The sequence below is a fragment of the Neomonachus schauinslandi genome, chromosome 15, assembly GCF_002201575.2.
Source record: "Neomonachus schauinslandi chromosome 15, ASM220157v2, whole genome shotgun sequence".
NCBI classification, from domain to species: domain Eukaryota; kingdom Metazoa; phylum Chordata; class Mammalia; order Carnivora; family Phocidae; genus Neomonachus; species Neomonachus schauinslandi.
In genome coordinates this window covers 44895966-44912892 of record NC_058417.1, presented here as the reverse complement: position 1 = coordinate 44912892, position 16927 = coordinate 44895966, and the positions used below count along the sequence as shown (strand labels likewise).

Genomic DNA, 16927 nt, shown 5'->3' with positions numbered 1-16927 from the left:
CCCCCCCCCGCCGAGGTAGGGCGGCGGGGGCTCACCGCGTTCATGTCAATGCCGTTGGTGTAGGACCAGGCATGCTGGAAGTACTCTTCCAGGCGCTGCCGCAGCGGGTTTGGGATCTGGTGGAAGCGGATGAACTCCTTGACACGCAACATCTGCGTGTGGTAGCGCGCAGTGCCCGAATACAGGCGCTGGATGATGGCTGACACGTTGCCAAAGATGCTGGCGTACATGAGGGCTGGGGTGAGGAAGCAGGGGTGCGGGGAGTGAGCTCCTCCTTAGCCCCACCAGGCCACAGCACCCCAGGGCCTGCCCCAGACCTCCTTCTCCCTAGGAGCCCTCTGATCAGGGGCCCCTCTGTCCAGAGCCAAGTCAGAGAGCCCAGAACAGCGCCAGGGCACACAGAGGGACAAAAGGCCCTGGGCTTCCTGCCCTCCTCCCTCTGTGCTGTGTCTCTTGGCACCTTCCTGGGCCCAGAGGCCAGACTCCTGAGAACTAGGGCAATGATTTTCTTAGTACAGATTTGTTTTCCTCCTTCAAGTTGTAAAAAAAAAAAAAAAGAAAAGGTATAATGAAGGGAAAACTCTTGGTCTCTGTTTTCACCCATTTTTTTTTCTTGTTTTTGTTTCTCTGGGCTTTCACATCTCTAAATACTCTGAACATGACAACTTAATCTACGTGTAAAATTCCACACTGACTCTTGTGTTGCTAGATGAGGGGTCTTGGGAAGCAGGCAGCACAGTGCAGGGCCTGGGGCACACACAGCCGGAGGAGCTGACCCCCTGCGAGAAAATTGGGTCTCTGTGTAATCCTTGGCAAGTTAGGACCTTCAGTCTCCCTGGTCTGTACACTGGGCTTGTAACATGGCCCCCACGAGGTAGTGATGAACACGAAGCATGCACCTTTGGCAAGCACTTACAAAAATGCCTGGGGGGCCAGCTTCATGGGTGTGTGACCTGTGCTAAGAAGGGCCCCATGCTTGGTTCCTGGCTCTGCTGTCACCATTCTGGAAACCCTTAAGACTTTTTAAGACCGTTTATGGTCCCCACATTTTCATTTTGTACAGGGCCCTGCAAATAATGTAGCTGGTCCTGGTACCTGGCACAGAGCAAGGGCTGTATGTGTGTTAAATTTTGTGTATCGTAGGTGAACACATGCAAAATTTCCTTGTGCCGCATGCTTAGTATTTGCCCATCACACACAACGTTACTGTGTTATGTCTCATTACGAAACTAAAAATTGAACGCCATGGGTAAGGCCTGGGCATGAGGTGGCACTCACAGCCGATGAGCATGACGCAAATAGAGAAGACCTTCTCAGAGTTGGTGTTGGGTGAGACGTTGCCGAAGCCCACGCTGGTAAGGCTGCTGAAGGTGAAGTAGAGGGCCGTGACATACTTGTCCTGCACCGAGGGGCCGGAGGCTGGGTCACTCCCATTGTAGCGCTTGCCGAGCTGCGCGCCCAGGCTGTCCAGCCAGCCGATCTTGGGCTCCAGGTAGGGCCGCTCCACATTGCCGATGGCATACCAGATGCAGGCCAGCCAGTGTGCAATGAGCGCAAAGGTGCACATGAGCAGGAAAAGTACAGCTGCCCCGTACTCAGAGTAGCGGTCCAGCTTCCGCGCCACGCGCACCAGCCGCAGCAGCCTCGCCGTTTTCAGCAGCCCGATCAGGGTTGTGGTCTGGAGGGGCAGGGAGGGGGCCGTAGAGCCGAGGGTCAGCCCTGGAAAGGCTGCACTTAGGGCCACATTTGTTCACTTGTGCATATGGTCACACAGTCATTCAACAAACACTTATAGAGAACCTGCTCTGGCCTCTTGGACAGTGCAGCACAAAGCAGCACAGCGGAGGACCTTAAGGAGCTCTCAGCCTAAAGCTCCAAATAGTGTTATGGTTGTGAGGACAGAAGTCCAGGGGAGCACAGAGAAAAGAGAGGTCAATTCTACAGTGCAGGGCAGGGGAGGCTTCATAGAGGAGGTGACCCATGAGCTGAATCTGGAGAGATGAGGCTGAGTCTGCAGGCAGACAGGAGGCAGAGGGAAAGGCCTTCTAGGCACAGGGAGTAGAACGAGCCAAGCAAGGCGTGGAGGCGTGAAACGTCACAGCCCACATGGGAAACCAAGTGAAGCGTTGCAGCGTGGAGTGCGGGGTGGAAGATGGTGGAGTGGTGAGAGACGAGCCTGGGAGGTGGGTGGGCAGGGGCTGCTCCTGTGGGCCTCAAGGTCCAAAAAGACTTTGGCTTTTATTTCAAGCCACTGGGAAGCCACTGAAGGTTCTACAGTCTCAGATAAATGATCTGAAACTGGTCCTGGCTTCTGTGGGGAGGAGTGACACTGGCAGGGGCAGGGCTGGGGCAGAGGTGGGTACGGGGGCCACTCAGTGTTCTGGCAGGGCAGTGGGGGTGGAGAGGAGGGGAAGAGATTGGCTGGAAGTGGGTGGGCATGGGAGCAGGGAGTGTTGATGGACCCCTCCTGCTGGACAGGCCGTTGAGGGGGTGGCTGGTACACAGAAGGCAGAGCTGATTTGAATGGAAAGCTGATCCCAAGGAGGTGGGGCAAAAGGATGTCATGGGACTAGAAGCCATGAGAAGAGCCTTCAAATACCTTCATGTCAGCTGTAGGAAGCGAGTGGGCATAGTGGAGGGTCTGGGGATGACAGAGGGGTCAGGCTGCCGTGCGGAAGCTGCCTGTGGATTCCCTTTCCGACTCCAGGGCAAGTGTGCTTTAGAAGCCAGCACAGGGGCTGGGACTACAGAAGTGCCCATCCCAGAGGGGGCAGCATCCTGGAGCATAAGGAGGGCATCCAGGTCTAGGGTACAGCCTCGGCTGGTCCTTCTCTGGGACTGGGAGACGACACATGCTTGAGGCCCCCTTTCTACCCCCACCTGCTTTGGCAAAGGTACCCAATGCCAGGTGCTCTCTGCACCCAGGACCGTGGGGCTGGGAGGCCGAAGGGCTGGGACACGGGGGATGGCCACGGCAGCTGGCCTGAGTGGGGTGTGCTCACCTCATCGGAGCCAGTGCGGAAGATGAGCAGGTCGAAGGGGATGGCGGCCACCATGTCGATGAGGAACCAGCCTTTGAAGTAGTGGACAGCAATGCGGCGAGGGTGGCTGACCACCTCGTCGTTGGTGTTGACGTAGGTGGTGCGGAAGTTGATGACAATGTCCACAACAAACATGATGTCTACGATGAGGTCCACCACGGTGAGTGGACTACAGGTGTAGCCGCAGTCCACGCGTTGAGACTCGTCCTGGTCACTGAGCAGAAAGGCGGCCGAGTAGGGTGTGAAGACAGCCGTGTAGATGACCAGCAGCAGGATGAGCCAGTCCCACACGGCCTTGAAGGGGCTATAGTGCAGGAGGGTCCCCCGGTGGATGCGTGGTGCCTGCAGCTTGTATTCTGGCAGCACGTCGGCGCCCAGGGACAGGACCTGGGGGTGGGGGCCGTAGGGAAGTCAGCAGGGTGTCCATCACTAGTGAGACAGGTCTGGGAGGGATGAAGACTTTAGGGTGAGGCCTGGGGAGGGGGATCTGGGACAGGGTGGGTGATGAGGGCTGTGGAGGGCAGAGGGGATGAAGCAAAGATGGGGTGGAGCCTGTGTGAGGCAAATTCATAAGGGGACAGGTGTGTTGGGAGGAAGTGCAGAGAGGAGACCGGATACAGAGGGAAGGACGCAGCTCTGTTGCCTAGGGACCCCAGGCTGGAAGCTCACCAGCTCCCTCACAAACGGGCCAGCCTGGAGTGGAGACAGGGCTGGGGGAGGGGGGTGTGGGAGGGCGGAGGAGAACCAGGCTCAGGGTCATCTGTGGGCATGTTCCAGAGAAGAACCTAGATCGAAGGGGTAGCTCGGGGTTCGATCCTCTCTGGTGGGTTTGGGAGGTTCCCAGTGGTCAGGATTCCTGATGGGAACAAGTCACTCCCAGAATAACCTCTTCACTCCTATGGAGCCTAGATCAGGGAGGGGCCTCCTTGGGGCCAACTCACAGAGCCTTCCACGGGAAGAGTCAAACTTGGGGTCATGTAGCTAATCTGAGCCCTCGACAGGTCCTGGGCACCAGGAAGCCCCGACTATTTTGCACATGTACCAGGGTGTTTTGCTCATTACTTTCAGCTGAGCCCCCTTTGCTCTGCCCCTCCCACCCCTGCCTCTGAAACTATGGCCAACATAGGGTCACCAGGCCCAGCCCAACATGCCCAGGCTCTAGCCAGCTACCCAACACAAGAAATAGCTGGGGCATCAGGAAGGGCATGTGTTTTGAAGCCAGCCAGACCTTCCAGGTTGATCCCAGGCCTGATATTGCTATATGACTGTCTTGGGGCAAATTTTACGACCTCTATGAGCCTCAGGTCCCTCATCAGCTGAATGGATAACAAAGCACAACCAACTGCAGATGAGATGGTGCATCTCAATGGCACCTACTGGTCTACGATAATCCCTCCTCCCCACGCATCCTATGTCAGGCATTGCCCCAACAGGATGGAGCCTGAGGAGTGGCCCACTGACCCCACCACCACCACTGGATAGGCCCTGGCAGATGGCCCCTGTTTGAGAAAATCCGCAATACAAGGTTCTGACCTCGCAAACCAGATCCATTAACAGATGAGGTTACAATAAGGAAGGTCCATCAGAGGGCTGGTTTCACCCTGTGGCTCCCTGATCAGCCATCTAAACCCCTAAAAGGGGTCACAGTGCTCCCACCTAACAGTGACCCCCTACTCTGCCTTCAGGCCTCAGCTCCTATTCTGCCTCTCAGGAAGCCTCCTCTGACCCTCTTTCTTGATTTTTCTCCCTGTCTCCCGTAAACATCCCTGAACACAGTTATTCTCCACTAAACAATAGGCCATCTTATACGCCCAGCACTTTGTCCACATGGGGGCTCAACTAAAGGGAGCGACCTCAGCCAACTGAGCTGAATGAGCACTGAGAGTCTGGGTCGCCATAGCTACTCCTCTCCTTCCCTGGCTGCTCAAGACCACACTATGATGGAACCCCAAAGCAGAGGGCCTGGGAGGGAGGCAGCAGGAATTCAGAGGGTGGGGGGGGTGGATGAGAAGAGAATGTCCACTTCCTTAGCGCCCCAGACAGGGGTGCCCTCACCCCCACCACACAGACCTCCCTAGTTTCCCACTGCCTCTGAAGCCAGCATGAGGGCCTTTCCCAGTGTTGCCCAGAGCTGCAGGGTCCTCAGGAGGTAGGAACTCAGGTGTGAGGGCCCAGCCCTCTGAGCCCTGGTTGAGGCCCGGGTGACTTCCCTACTCTGGGCCCAAGCCAGCCCCCTCCCCTAAGCTCTGTCAGGCACCTCTCCTACCTTAGGGCCCTTACGGAGTGAGCTAGTAAAGCCAAGACCAGCTGGGGCAGGGAGCAGGATAGGAGCAGGTGGGTTGGTGGAGCAGGGACCACAGGCCCCAGCCAGGCCTGTCAGTCTTCATGGGCAACTTTCCAGTCTAACAACCCCCATCACCGCTGTGCCAACCTGAGGGTCCTGGGGTGAGTGGCCCCGGCGGGGTTCCCGTGGTCAGGCCACTGGGCCACGCTGCCTGACCTCTGAGGGCCCAGCCCTGCAGCCTGGGATGCTTCCTTCCCAGAGTTCTCACGTTTGGGGTGGGGCTCGGTCACAGGGAGTTTCCATCCCACCTGATCCATCACAGGTGAAAGGGGGCACAGGTGAAAGGAGGAAAAAGAACTGCCCCCATCCCCCATGAAGGCAAAGCCTCAGAGAAAGCTGGGTGGATGCCCTCTCATGCCTCCCACCCCCATGACCTGTATTTCCTCGCTCAGGCCTGGCCTAGCCCCCCCGATGCCTCCTGGGGACTGCATTACTCAATGTCAAAAGGGTCCTCCGAGACCATGTAGTCCAACTCTCTCCACGTGAGAGCCCTGGGGCCCAGAAAGGGGATAAAATTATTTGTCCAAGGCCATACAGCAAGTCAGGGGCAGGACTCTGGTCATCTGAACCTCAGGCAGGGCTCTTCTAGGGTTTCCCTCTAGAATGGTGGGGGGTCCTGGGGCATCAGGCCCTATGCAAAGGCACATTGGGGTCAGCTGAAACAGAAAACCCAAGAAGGGGGGCGCCTGGGTGGCTCAGTCGGTTAAGCGACTGCCTTCGGCTCAGGTCGTGATCCTGGAGTCCCGGGATCGAGTCCCGCATCGGGCTCCCTGCTCGGCGGGGAGTCTGCTTCTCCCTCTGACCCTCCCCGCTCTCATGTGCTCTCTCTCATTCTCTCTCTCTCAAATAAATAAATAAAATTGGGCGCCTGGGTGGCTCAGTTGGTTAAGCGACTGCCTTCGGCTCAGGTCATGATCCTGGAGTCCCGGGATCGAGTCCCGCATCGGGCTCCCTGCTCGGCGGGGAGTCTGCTTCTCCCTCTGACCCTCCTCCCTCTCATGTGCTCTCTTTCTGTCTCAAATAAATTAAAAAAAAAAAAAAAGAGAGAGAGAGAGGGCGCCTGGGTGGCTCAGTCGGTTAAGCGACTGCCTTCGGCTCAGGTCGTGATCCTGGAGTCCCGGGATCGAGTCCCGCATCGGGCTCCCTGCTCGGCGGGGAGCCTGCTTCTCCCTCTGCCCCTCCCCCCTCTCATGTGCTTGCTCTCTCTCATTCTCTCTCTCAAATAAAAAAAAAATAAAATCTTTAAAAAAAAACCCAAAAAACAAGAAGGTTGGCCTTGGGCTGGCTAAGGAGGGGCTTGAGGGGAGGGAGGCATTCAGGGCATGATCCCCAGGAAGCTGCTCAAAGAGAGTTTAAGACGCCAGGGCCAACTCCCCTCTGCCTGGCTGGCGGGAGAATCCAGTTGGGGGTGCGGGTGGGGGCAGGGAACAGGGACAGGAACAGGGCCCTCCATCCTTCCTCTTCTTCTCCCCTCAGTATGGCCGACACTCCTCTCTCTGCTTCTCCTTTTCTGTGACCAGCAGAGGCTTGAATAGGCCCCCGTGGTGGCCTGGGTGTCCCCCCATCCCAGGCTGCTCCAGACCTAGGATGTGGCACTATTCACAGGCTCTGTCGATACCGACCTCTGCTGGCTCTACTGTCCAGATGGTGGCCTCTAGGTGGGCCTTTAGGTCTAAAGAATCAGACTCTGGCAGGACAGGGGGCTTGGGGCTCAGACCAGACACCAGGGAGCTGGACAAGCTGACTGCCTCTGCCATCCCCAGCGCCAGGCCTGAGAAGGGACCCTTGAGGCCCAGCACAGCCACACCCACCCTGCCCTGCAGCCCGCACCTGGGTGACCTTCTCGGTGACGTTCTGGGTCCGCTCCACCACCTTGTGTGGTGCAATGATCTCGATCTCCGTGGTGGAGCCTGAGCGGTGCTTCTCCAGGTTGAACTCCACGAAGTTGAGCGTGAACTGTGGGATCTGGCCAATGGTCCTGTACTTGACCCTGCCTGTGCCAGGCCCCTGTGCACCTGGTCTGCCATGAGAGCCCTCTGCAAGCAGGCCCAGGGTCAGTGCAGCCAGGGCCAGGGGACCAGCTGCCCCATCTGGTACCCCCAACTCACCCTTCCCACCACCACCTGCACCCCACCTCACCGGAGCCCAGGAAGCTCTGGGACAGCAGGCACTGGGACAGGCTGCGGTGCTCACTTTTGGCCAGGAGCTGGGCCAGGTCCTCGAAGTTGAGGATGAACATGATAACGGCCCCATCCTCATTCTTCACGGGCACCACGTCCACCAGGCAGCGGAAGCTGGAGGCTGCAAACATCATTGGGAGGGGTCACAGAAGGGATCCTTTCCTGCAGTAACATGGCCAGGGGAAGCCAGGGAGGGGGCTGGGTTAAGGTCAAGTGAAGGGCAGCCACGGGACTATTGGGCAGAGGGTTGGTGATGCTGCCCAGCAGGTGTCCCACCCACAGGGTAGAGGTGGGGAGAGCAGCCTAGCTGCTCATTAGGAGATAATGTAGCATCAGGCCCAAGTCCACACTCAGCCCTCCGCTCAGGGCTTAACCTTGAGGTTTGCTTCCACTGTAATTAAAGCTGAGCAGATGGGGTGGATTAAGTGGGGAGGTGAGGTCGGGCATTCTACCCTCATGTAGCTCTGGCTGGCCCTGGGTTCAGCTCCCATATTCCTATCAAACAAAGATGCCCCGCTCCCTCAGTGCTGGAAGGAACTCTTGGAGAACATGCTAAGTACTGTGCATGGAGCCAGTTGGCAATTTAGGCCTCAAGATCCATGGTGGTGCTCTGTGGATCCTCGGGTGGAGCAGACATTGACCCCCACTCCTCCATTCTGCAGAGCCTGGGGTTCTGAGAAACTGACTGGCTAGGACTGGAAGGGGACATGGAGTGGGGCTCTCTGAGCTCTCAGCACATAATAGCTTGGAGAGGAGAAGGGACACGTCCAGGATGAAGACACTGGAGTGAAGCCCAGGCTGCTGCCCCAGGCCTTGAAGGCGCTCGGGGTCCCAAGGCAGAGGTGCTGGGATTGAAGAGCAGGCAGGGCAGTGGCCTGGGGTCTGGAGAGGGAGAGAGATGGCAGTGTGGGGACAGGCCAGGCCCCTTCTGCCACTCTCACACCCTCTCGGGCAGCTTAGACCTAGCCGTTGGCCCTCTGTTCTGTCTTGGCTTCAGGGTCTCCCCCACCCCACGTAGGTGGATGGGAAAAATCAAAGCTAAGACAGCCACATACCCCCAGAGCCCAGCCTCTGGGCTGAGAGGGTGGGTGGGTGCCCCATAATCCCCCTCTCCCTGGTCCCAGTGGTCCCATGTCCGTCAGCTCAAACCGTTGGTGGGTATCAGGCCCAAAGGGCAGGATGCTAAGAGCAGGGGCCTCAAGTAAATATGCAAATCAGAAGGCAGAGCTGCCCTCCCTGAGGGCAGGTTTAGGTCTGCCTCACGTGTGAGGGGTCAGTACCTGTCCCAAGTGTTGTGTGTTGGTTGAATGAATGAAAGAATGTATAAATGTGAGTGGGCGGGAGGCCGGTTGGCAGGAGCATTGTTACTTTGGGGTCCATTAGGATCTCTCTTCCCCCAAACTGCCTCCTCACACCATTAGCCCTGGGGTACAGCTGAGCAACCCTCATCCTCCCTCCCACCTTTTCTTCCCTGGGAACAAGAATCTCCTGGATCAGATTCCCCGACTCCCAGGCACCAGGCACCCATCTGTCAGCTGCTGCACTGGGCCCCGGGGGAGACATCCACACCGAGGAGAGGCCACCCACCTGCCTCTGTGACCACTCCTGGGCTCACAGGGCTGTAGGCTCAGCCTCCAGACCACAACCTGACACTCCTGTCAGCCCGGGACACGGTGAGCCTCGGACACTGGGACCTAGGCAGGAATCGTCGTTGGCCAATGGTCCGAGACATCCCCCCCAAAGCCAGACTGTCTCCTCACTCTCTGGCACTACAGAGATCTGGCCTGGGAGAGGGCAGGGAGAGGGCAGAGCTGTGCAGAGGAGCAGGGCCTCCAGGCTCTCTATGCTGCTGGGGACCATAGAGGCCCAGTCTTCAAGTGGCACCCACTGATGCTCTCTTTGGAGAACTGAGGCTGGGAACAGAACAAAGACCCGTCATATCAGTGACGGCTGGAGGGGAGTTATGCATGGCATCCCATGCCCGACCTTCATTCTTGCTGCCTGTAGGGTGGGCAGAGACAGGAGGCTGTGAGGATTTAGATGAGTTCCGAGCATTCTTTTCCCACAACCCTAGGCTGTCCTTGCTCACAAGTAACTGTGTCTGGGTGACCAGAAGCAGGTGGGTGTGTTGCCCCAGGTTGTGCCCAGGACTGGCAGTGTCCCTGTGCTCTTGCTTCATGCTGGAGGGGGCGCCACAGTCTCCACCTTTTCTCCCTTCCAGGGGCTCCTTCCAGCACCCACCTCATCTCTGACCAAGGGCAGCAGATTTGTCTGCCCCCTGGGACGCAGCTCTTCTCTCTGCTCTTCCCTGCCTCCTGGATGTGCTCCTTCCTTCAGTTTCCCATTGCTCCCACCCCCTGCCCCCTGGCCCTTGCTCCTCCTCTGCACAGCCTCTTAGTTGTCTATCACCCCCATCTCTTTATGCCCACCCCGTCCAGGGGTGCAGGGGGCCTTCAGGGAGAAGCTGGTACTGTAGAAAGCTGCCACTAAGAGGGTAACAGGGGAGGGTGGCCTCCTGCTTGGTGCTTCTGGCATGCATGAGTGAGTATATGGAAAACACTGAGGCCTCTGACCTCAGCCCTTACCCTGTCCTCATCCAGAGCTGAGGACTGGAGGAGCCCAGGCATCCTCTAGTGTGGCTTGGAGATTAGGAGAATCTCTGGTTTGGGGTCATTAGTGAAGAGGGCCTGACAAAGGCAGGCAGGGCTAGGCTCCTCTGGCAGGTGCCCAGTGGGAGCAGACAATGAGGTGGGGGAGATCTGAGTGCTCTCCATCCCTCCCTCCAGACTCTCATTAGTTCTAGTCTTGTGACTGTCCCCATTCCTCCTTATCTGTTATATTCTTACTTTCCTTAGTAAAGGCAGATTGAGGAAGAGTCAGGTTCTCAGGGGTCTCTGAGTCCTGTCTCATGGGGTAATTTTTGCCAAGTGCCCCGGCTTCTTTGAATCCAACATTGTGCAGCTGTATAATGTGGAAATAAATGAACACAGACCTTTCATTTTGACTTGGAGAACCGTCAGTGGATTACCCTTTTAGAGGAAAAGAGGATTATAAATAAACCAGCTAGAGTTCTGGTCAGGACCCCTTTCCACCTCCCTGGCATCAGGGGGAGGTGGTGAGAAGAGGTACTGACTGGAGGAGAGAAGAAATCGCCATTAGGATGCCTGTCAGGAGGACTAAAAGATGTATGTGAATATGATAAAAAAAAGAATCAGGTGGTCAGAGTGGACCATAAGGTGAACATAAGTTATCTGAGCACCACATCCTTTCCTTAGGGTAATGCAGGCCAAGAAGCTATCTTTTCTGGGTTTCAGGCCATTCTCATTCTCTACCCACAGAGGCATTGAGGGGGTGACTCCTCCTCTAATCCCCAGAGCAGGTCGAAGGGGTCAAACGCTTGGGTAACAGGACAGAGAAGGGCTTAGGATTGGGTGGCATAGGCTGGGATTTGGGGGCATCAGATATGTGGTAATTTCCCATTTTCACACAGGACCAGCCTCCAACACTAAGTCCTGGAGTGTCTTCTGATGGCTGGAGGACCCCAGCAGGGTTCTGAAGATCTGAATCCTGATCTCAGAGGGCCAAAGCCTGGTCTTGATCTCTGCCCCCTGTCCAGGCACATGCAGGGTGCTGAGGAGACCCTAAGAGACCTGATCTGACATCCCTAGGAGTCTGAGATCAGCCCATACCCCTCTGGGGCCCAGGTAGAGCTCTGGGGTCAAAGAGAAGGACCTGTTGTCCCTCCCCATTTCCTGCTGTCCCATCCTATTCCTGGGGGACTCTTCTCACTCCCCTGACTGTCACCTCCTCCTTGCAATGATGTGAGGAGGTGAGGTCACAGCTTTTAAAAATATTCTAACTTCATTAACCCCGTGAGTGCTGCTAAACTAAGCCAGATTCTTCCTAGACCCCTAATCACTACCCCTGCATCCACTTGGTTGGCAGCAGCAGGAGACAGTCAGGGAGACAGCCAGGACCCACCCATGAGGTACCCTAGAAGCCCTTAAACACAAACATGCACTCACATACACACTCATGTTCACATTTACATTCATGTTCTACACACACCCCCGGCCCCTAGGACCCAGGTTCTTCTCCAGAAGTCTGGCCTCTGAGCAGAGGCAGTTGGGGTCCTTTCTCCCTTCTTGGGATTACTCAGAATAAATATCTCAAGGAAAGAATCCAGAGACTTGGGTTCTGGCCCCAAATTAGACCCCAACAGTAGGATCTTGGGCAAGTCCCTCCTTTGTCTTGGGCCTTGGTTTCTTCATCCATGAAATGAAGGGATTTATCTAAGCCAGTGGTTCCTCAACTTGGCAGAACATCAGAACCGCCAGGGAGATTTCTCCAAATGCACCTGCTTTGGTTTCAACTCACACCTCTGAGTCAGCCTCTCTCTAGGGAAGGTGTGTTTTGGAAAACATGCCCCAGGTAATTCTGATGCAGAACCAGGGTGGGGGGCCATTAAGTGATTTCAAAGGGACTTTCAGGATCCTAGCTCCCACTCATGTCTCCCTTCCCTCTCACCCACTGTCTGAGACTCTGAGGTCCTAGGGGGAGAGTCTTAAAGGGCCACAGAGCTCTGTCCTCAGCTCCTGCCCCATGCTTCTGTTCTGCTTGCAATAAACATGGGCTGGCAGTAACATCCCGAACTGCATGAGCCTCTGGGTAAGGGCAAACTCCAGACTCTATCTCCCCAAGGATCTGGGGCTGGGTGAGACAGGTCCACTCCTATTTCCCAGCCAGTAACCCCCAAGCCTTGCCTACCCACAGAGGCATTGAGGGGGTGACTCCTCCTCTAATCCCCAGAGCAGACGGAGATGAGGAAAGGTTAATTTTCATTCCAGCTGCCTGACAGCTGGGGCTGACAGTACAGAGTGGGCAGCCAGGAGACTGTGGACATGGGGGAGGGATGGTAGAGCGGGAGGCCCTGCCTGGAGTGAGGATCAGTCTGTGAGTCAGCCTGGTCCCCAGCTTTGGAAAAGGACCTCAGAAGGCATTGAATTCATTGCCCTTTGCTCCCTCCCATGCAGATAAGGAAACTGAGGTGCAGAGAGGGGCAGGATTTGTGGGGGCCTCTGGTCCCTGGGTCAGTGCCCTCCCGATGGCCACTCTGGCTGGACAAGAGAGGGGCCGAGTCAGCCCTGCAGAACCTGTGGGCCGAGGGAGCCTCACCGTCCTTGCGGTAATAGAGGATGTCCACCTTGCACTCCTCGGTCCCCAGCAGGGCCTGTGCTAGGCGGGACTTGGCGCTGCGCGGAGTATTGGGGCCTGTGAGGAAGTCGCAGGTGCAGGGTCGCTGCATCACCTCCACTCGGGAGTAGCCGAAGAGTTCACAGAAGCCGTCATTGCAGTAAATGATGGCACAGTTCTCCATCTGCGCATTGGCTATCAGGAACTTCCGACCTGGGGTGGGATGCGGGAAGCCCATGGCAACGAAGACTGGGCAACAGGGGGTGGAAAGATCATAGGGATTCTTGGTAGCAGTGAGGGGGTGTCTAGATGAGGGAGCAGAGCAGTAACCAGAATGAGGGAGAGAAGTCAGGTCTGGCAGGGGTGGGAAGACCTAGGAGGCCAGAGTCACGGGGGATGGTCATGCAACTCTTGAAAGTAATGAGGGTGATGGTAAGGATGGGGGATCAGAACGGTGACCAGAGAAGTGGGGGAGGGGAAGTCAGGCCTGGGGGTCGTGGGAAGACCTGGGCAGTAATGGGGTCAGTGAAGTGGGAAAGAGGCCCAAGGCTTCCTGGAGTCAGTGCAGGGTGTCAGGAGGAGGGAGCAGGGATGTGAACAGATGGGGCCCAGGCCTGGCGAGAGCTCCTAGAAAAACTAGAGTGGCTAGGGTCAGGAGGTGAAAAGGAGGGATCAGGGAAACCTCTGGAGGAAGTATGTGGGGGGGGTGTCAGGAGGAGGAAGCAGGACAGTGATAGAAGGGAAGGTCAGCGATTGGGGTGCCAAGAAATCAACTCAGGGGAGGGGAGGCGCTGCCCTCTGCCTCTTCTGCCTCAGAAGAGAGCCTGGCATTTGAGGTAAGTGGGGCTCGCTGGAACAGAAGGTGTCCGGGGACATTAAAGCAAAGGATTTTGCATTCAGCATCAGTACCCCCCACCCTGCTCCAGTCAAAGTAAGTAAAGGGGCCTCGCCACTCCTGCCACAGAACGAGGAGTTCAGATCGGCCCCCACCTCAACGCATACACTCACTCTGGCCCTCGAACTTGCGGATGATGGTGTCCAGGTACGTGTTTTGGGGCGCGACGTGGCCCCTGCGGACAGGCATCTTTCTGTGGCAGCCTCCGCCCGGAGCCACCGGAGCCCCGGCTCCCTGCGTCTCCGCCTGTCCTCGGGCTCAGCGGCGTCCGGTTCCGGGTGGGCGCCGCCCCCGGAGAGGGCCGCGGGGCTCCGTGCCCCGGCTGCCCGCCTGCGCGTACCCTCTGCGGCCCTGCTCGGCCCTCCCAGGCCGGCCGCTGCCGCGCCTCACTCCCCAGGCGCCGGCCCCGGAGCTGTCCGCGCCGCGGTGCTGAAAGAAGCCGCGCGGCGGCGGGGCGGGGTTCGCGGGGCGGAGGCAACTTCTCCTGGACCCGACGGGGCAGGGGCGGGGCCCTGACTCCTAGGGGGCGGAGCTGGGCAGAAGTGCAACACCAGGAATGGGTCTGGGCTCCTCTCAGGAGTTTCTTTCTGCTCCTGTCCCACCGGCCAGTGGCCTCAGCCCCTCTCGGACCCTCTCCCGCTACCGAAGGGCAGTCCGTACGTTGCCGGGCCGGGTCTTTTAGGCGGAGGGTAGGGAGGGGGGAGCCGGAGTTGTTAGAGCCCTCAGGTGGTCTTTTGCTGACTGTTTCTTTCGTCAAACAACACTTAACCCGCTCTTGCTGCGTGCCCTCCAGCTGAATCCCAGTGCCCATGCTCCTAAGTGGCAAGCTCAACGTGGGCCTGGCCCTGGGAACATGGGGTAGGAGTACATATGAAGGTGTACAAAAAATATACAATCAGGTACCTTCTTCAGAAGCCTGAGAGCTCTTAGCATACAGGCACTGCTTAACGGATTTAAAGCCACCTATTAGCAAGTGACCACTGATAAAGTGTCTGACTATTGACTGAAAATGAATACACTAGAAGAGCAGATGGGGATGGGGTGAGGTTTATTGAAAGAGGCTTCTTGGAGAGGAGGGAGAGAGGGGGATCACTATTCACTGAGCATCTCGGTGGTCTTGGAGCTTTGCAGAGGGTCCAGTGAACAGTTTTGAATGCTTGGAAGGCAAGCATTCAAATGGGGTATGCACCTTAGGCAAAGGCCAATGGTGGCATCAGTGCAAAGGGGCTGAGCTGGGGCACGGGAGAGGTGAGGTTTGGACAAAAAGGGAATTGACAAAGACCCTCAGATGCCATTTTGAACATCTAGATTTAATTGATGGACAACCAAGTTCTTAAGCAGTTAGACATGAAGGAAATATTCCAGGGAAAGAAATTTTACAATGGCGGATGAGGGAAAGAAATTTTACAATGGCGGATGAGGGAGAGAGGATGGACAAGGAGGCTCAGTGAGGTTTTTGCTGGAGTCCAGATGAGAGGCTTGGAGTCCTGGGCTGGGTATGTCTTTACCACGCAGAGCCACAATGCCTGATGGGGGCCTGGTTGGCCACTGTGGCTGGGGAATGGGACGGCTGCAAGTGTGGCCTCCTAAGGGGGCAGAGTTGTCCTGGCTGCCCCTTATTTGGGGGTGCAGGCTGGCTGTGGAGGAAAGGTGGGGCTGTTTCTCGTGGGCTCAGAGCAGGATGCTGAGCTCTGAGGAGGGACTTGGGCAGTGGGATACTCATTCATTCACTTTCTCATTCAAACAGGGCAACAGGCCAGGCAACAAGTCTCCACCATATTCTATGGCCTGTGCTGGCTAAAGATATTATGCAGAAGCACACTCCTGATGATGGGTGTCCTGCCCTTACAAAGCTAACAGCTAGTAATGGGGACAAACAAGGACATTACAGCACAGCAAAGTCAGAGCACTGACAGACACATCAAACAAGAGTGCTGTGGAGCCTGCAGTCAGAGCAGGAATTTCTTGGGTTCAGCTAGAGCTCAAGGAGACATCTTGAAACCTGGGGCAGAGGTAGGGTCCATGGAGATCTAAGCCCAGTCCCTCTTGTCCCCTGAACCCTTAACTTCTAGGTTCAGAGCCTTAATCTAGACAGAGCCAGTCCCATCTTTTGACCGCCCTCCCACCAACTCAACGTTAGCCCTAGTGCCCCATCTCTGTGGTTACTGCTATGATGTTACTTGCCTCAAGACCTCCCTAATCTCTGACAGGTACTGATTTTCAGCCTCAGGGCCTCAGTCCAAACTCAGTGAGCCTACATATATTGGATGTGGCATCCCCATGGTGGGAAGACCTGGGCTGGAAAGAAAGGGCTAGAAGGGGAAGGAGCAGAGGCCTTCTCTCTCTCTTCTCAAGCTTGTTCCTAGAGTACTCATTTCCCAAATGCCCTCCTACAGCTCTCTCCATCCCGTTTGCCCTTCCCCCACTGAGCCTGGAAAGGTGCTGTTTGCCTTGTGCCCCATCCCCAGGGCAACAGGCCAGGCAGCAGGTGTGTGTGTTGAACAAGGCCATCTCCAGAGCGGAGTGGCTGGAGATGAGCTTTGTTTAAATATTAAAGAAGTCAATCATTAATCAAGCCTGGCTTGGTGCCCAGGCTACCCACTGTCTCCATTTGGGAGGGCCTGGACTGGGGCAGGGAGGGCCATGGGGTAGTTTGTGAGGATACTTGCATCTCACACAACTGACAAGCAGCTTTGGGGGCTGGATTATGCAGCCCAACACAGGGTAGGCCAGAGGATCAGCAGGAAGATGTGCTGGATAGCATACAGAGCACAATGTTCATGAACTGGGCACCAGTGATTCGTACAGAATGTCCAGTTCTACTTGAATACATTTTGTAAGGGGACTGAAGCAGTGTCCTGTTTCTAGCCAGACAGGATGTTTCTTGGGCACTGCAGTCCTGGCCCAGCCCCACAGTTGCACTCCTGAAGAAAACAAGGCTGTGTGAAGAACAGTTTGGGGCATGAATTGGGGTGGGGGCTGGATTGGAGGGACACAGTCACTGGGTCACTAAAACCATGGTTCCTGAGCCCTCCCTAGGGGAGGGAGATTGGTCTGGAACTCAGGGCATTCATGGAATTACACAGAGTCAGTAGCTATACACATGGCTTCACATACATGAGTTCCAGACACACAGTTACAAACCCCCACGTACCCAGATCGGCCACAGCTGCACCCAATTGCAGCTGGACACTATGCATGCAAGCTGTCCCCTCCCCAGCCCCCCAGTCCTCTCTGCCTTGGCCACCCTCCTCTTGCCCTCCAGCCTCACCAG

The 16927-nt window shown here is 56.5% G+C and overlaps 1 protein-coding gene across 3 annotated transcripts in view; it reads right to left on the bottom strand.

The window, feature by feature from the left end:
- Positions 1-13842, bottom strand: part of KCNH6 (potassium voltage-gated channel subfamily H member 6) — a 21432-nt gene extending 7590 nt beyond the window's left edge. For 2 of the 3 annotated variants that reach the window (XM_021678398.1, XM_021678399.1), the window contains exons 1-7: positions 13767-13842; positions 12741-12971; positions 7525-7686; positions 7216-7421; positions 3003-3428; positions 1279-1678; positions 36-235 (exon numbers count right to left, since the gene is read on the bottom strand). In XM_021678398.1, coding sequence (XP_021534073.1) covers positions 36-235; positions 1279-1678; positions 3003-3428; positions 7216-7421; positions 7525-7686; positions 12741-12971; positions 13767-13842 — 1701 coding nt within the window. The remainder of the gene's footprint in view (positions 1-35; positions 236-1278; positions 1679-3002; positions 3429-7215; positions 7422-7524; positions 7687-12740; positions 12972-13766) is intronic. The other variant, XM_021678400.1, reaches the window with a different exon arrangement.
- Positions 13843-16927: the final 3085 nt, after the last annotated feature.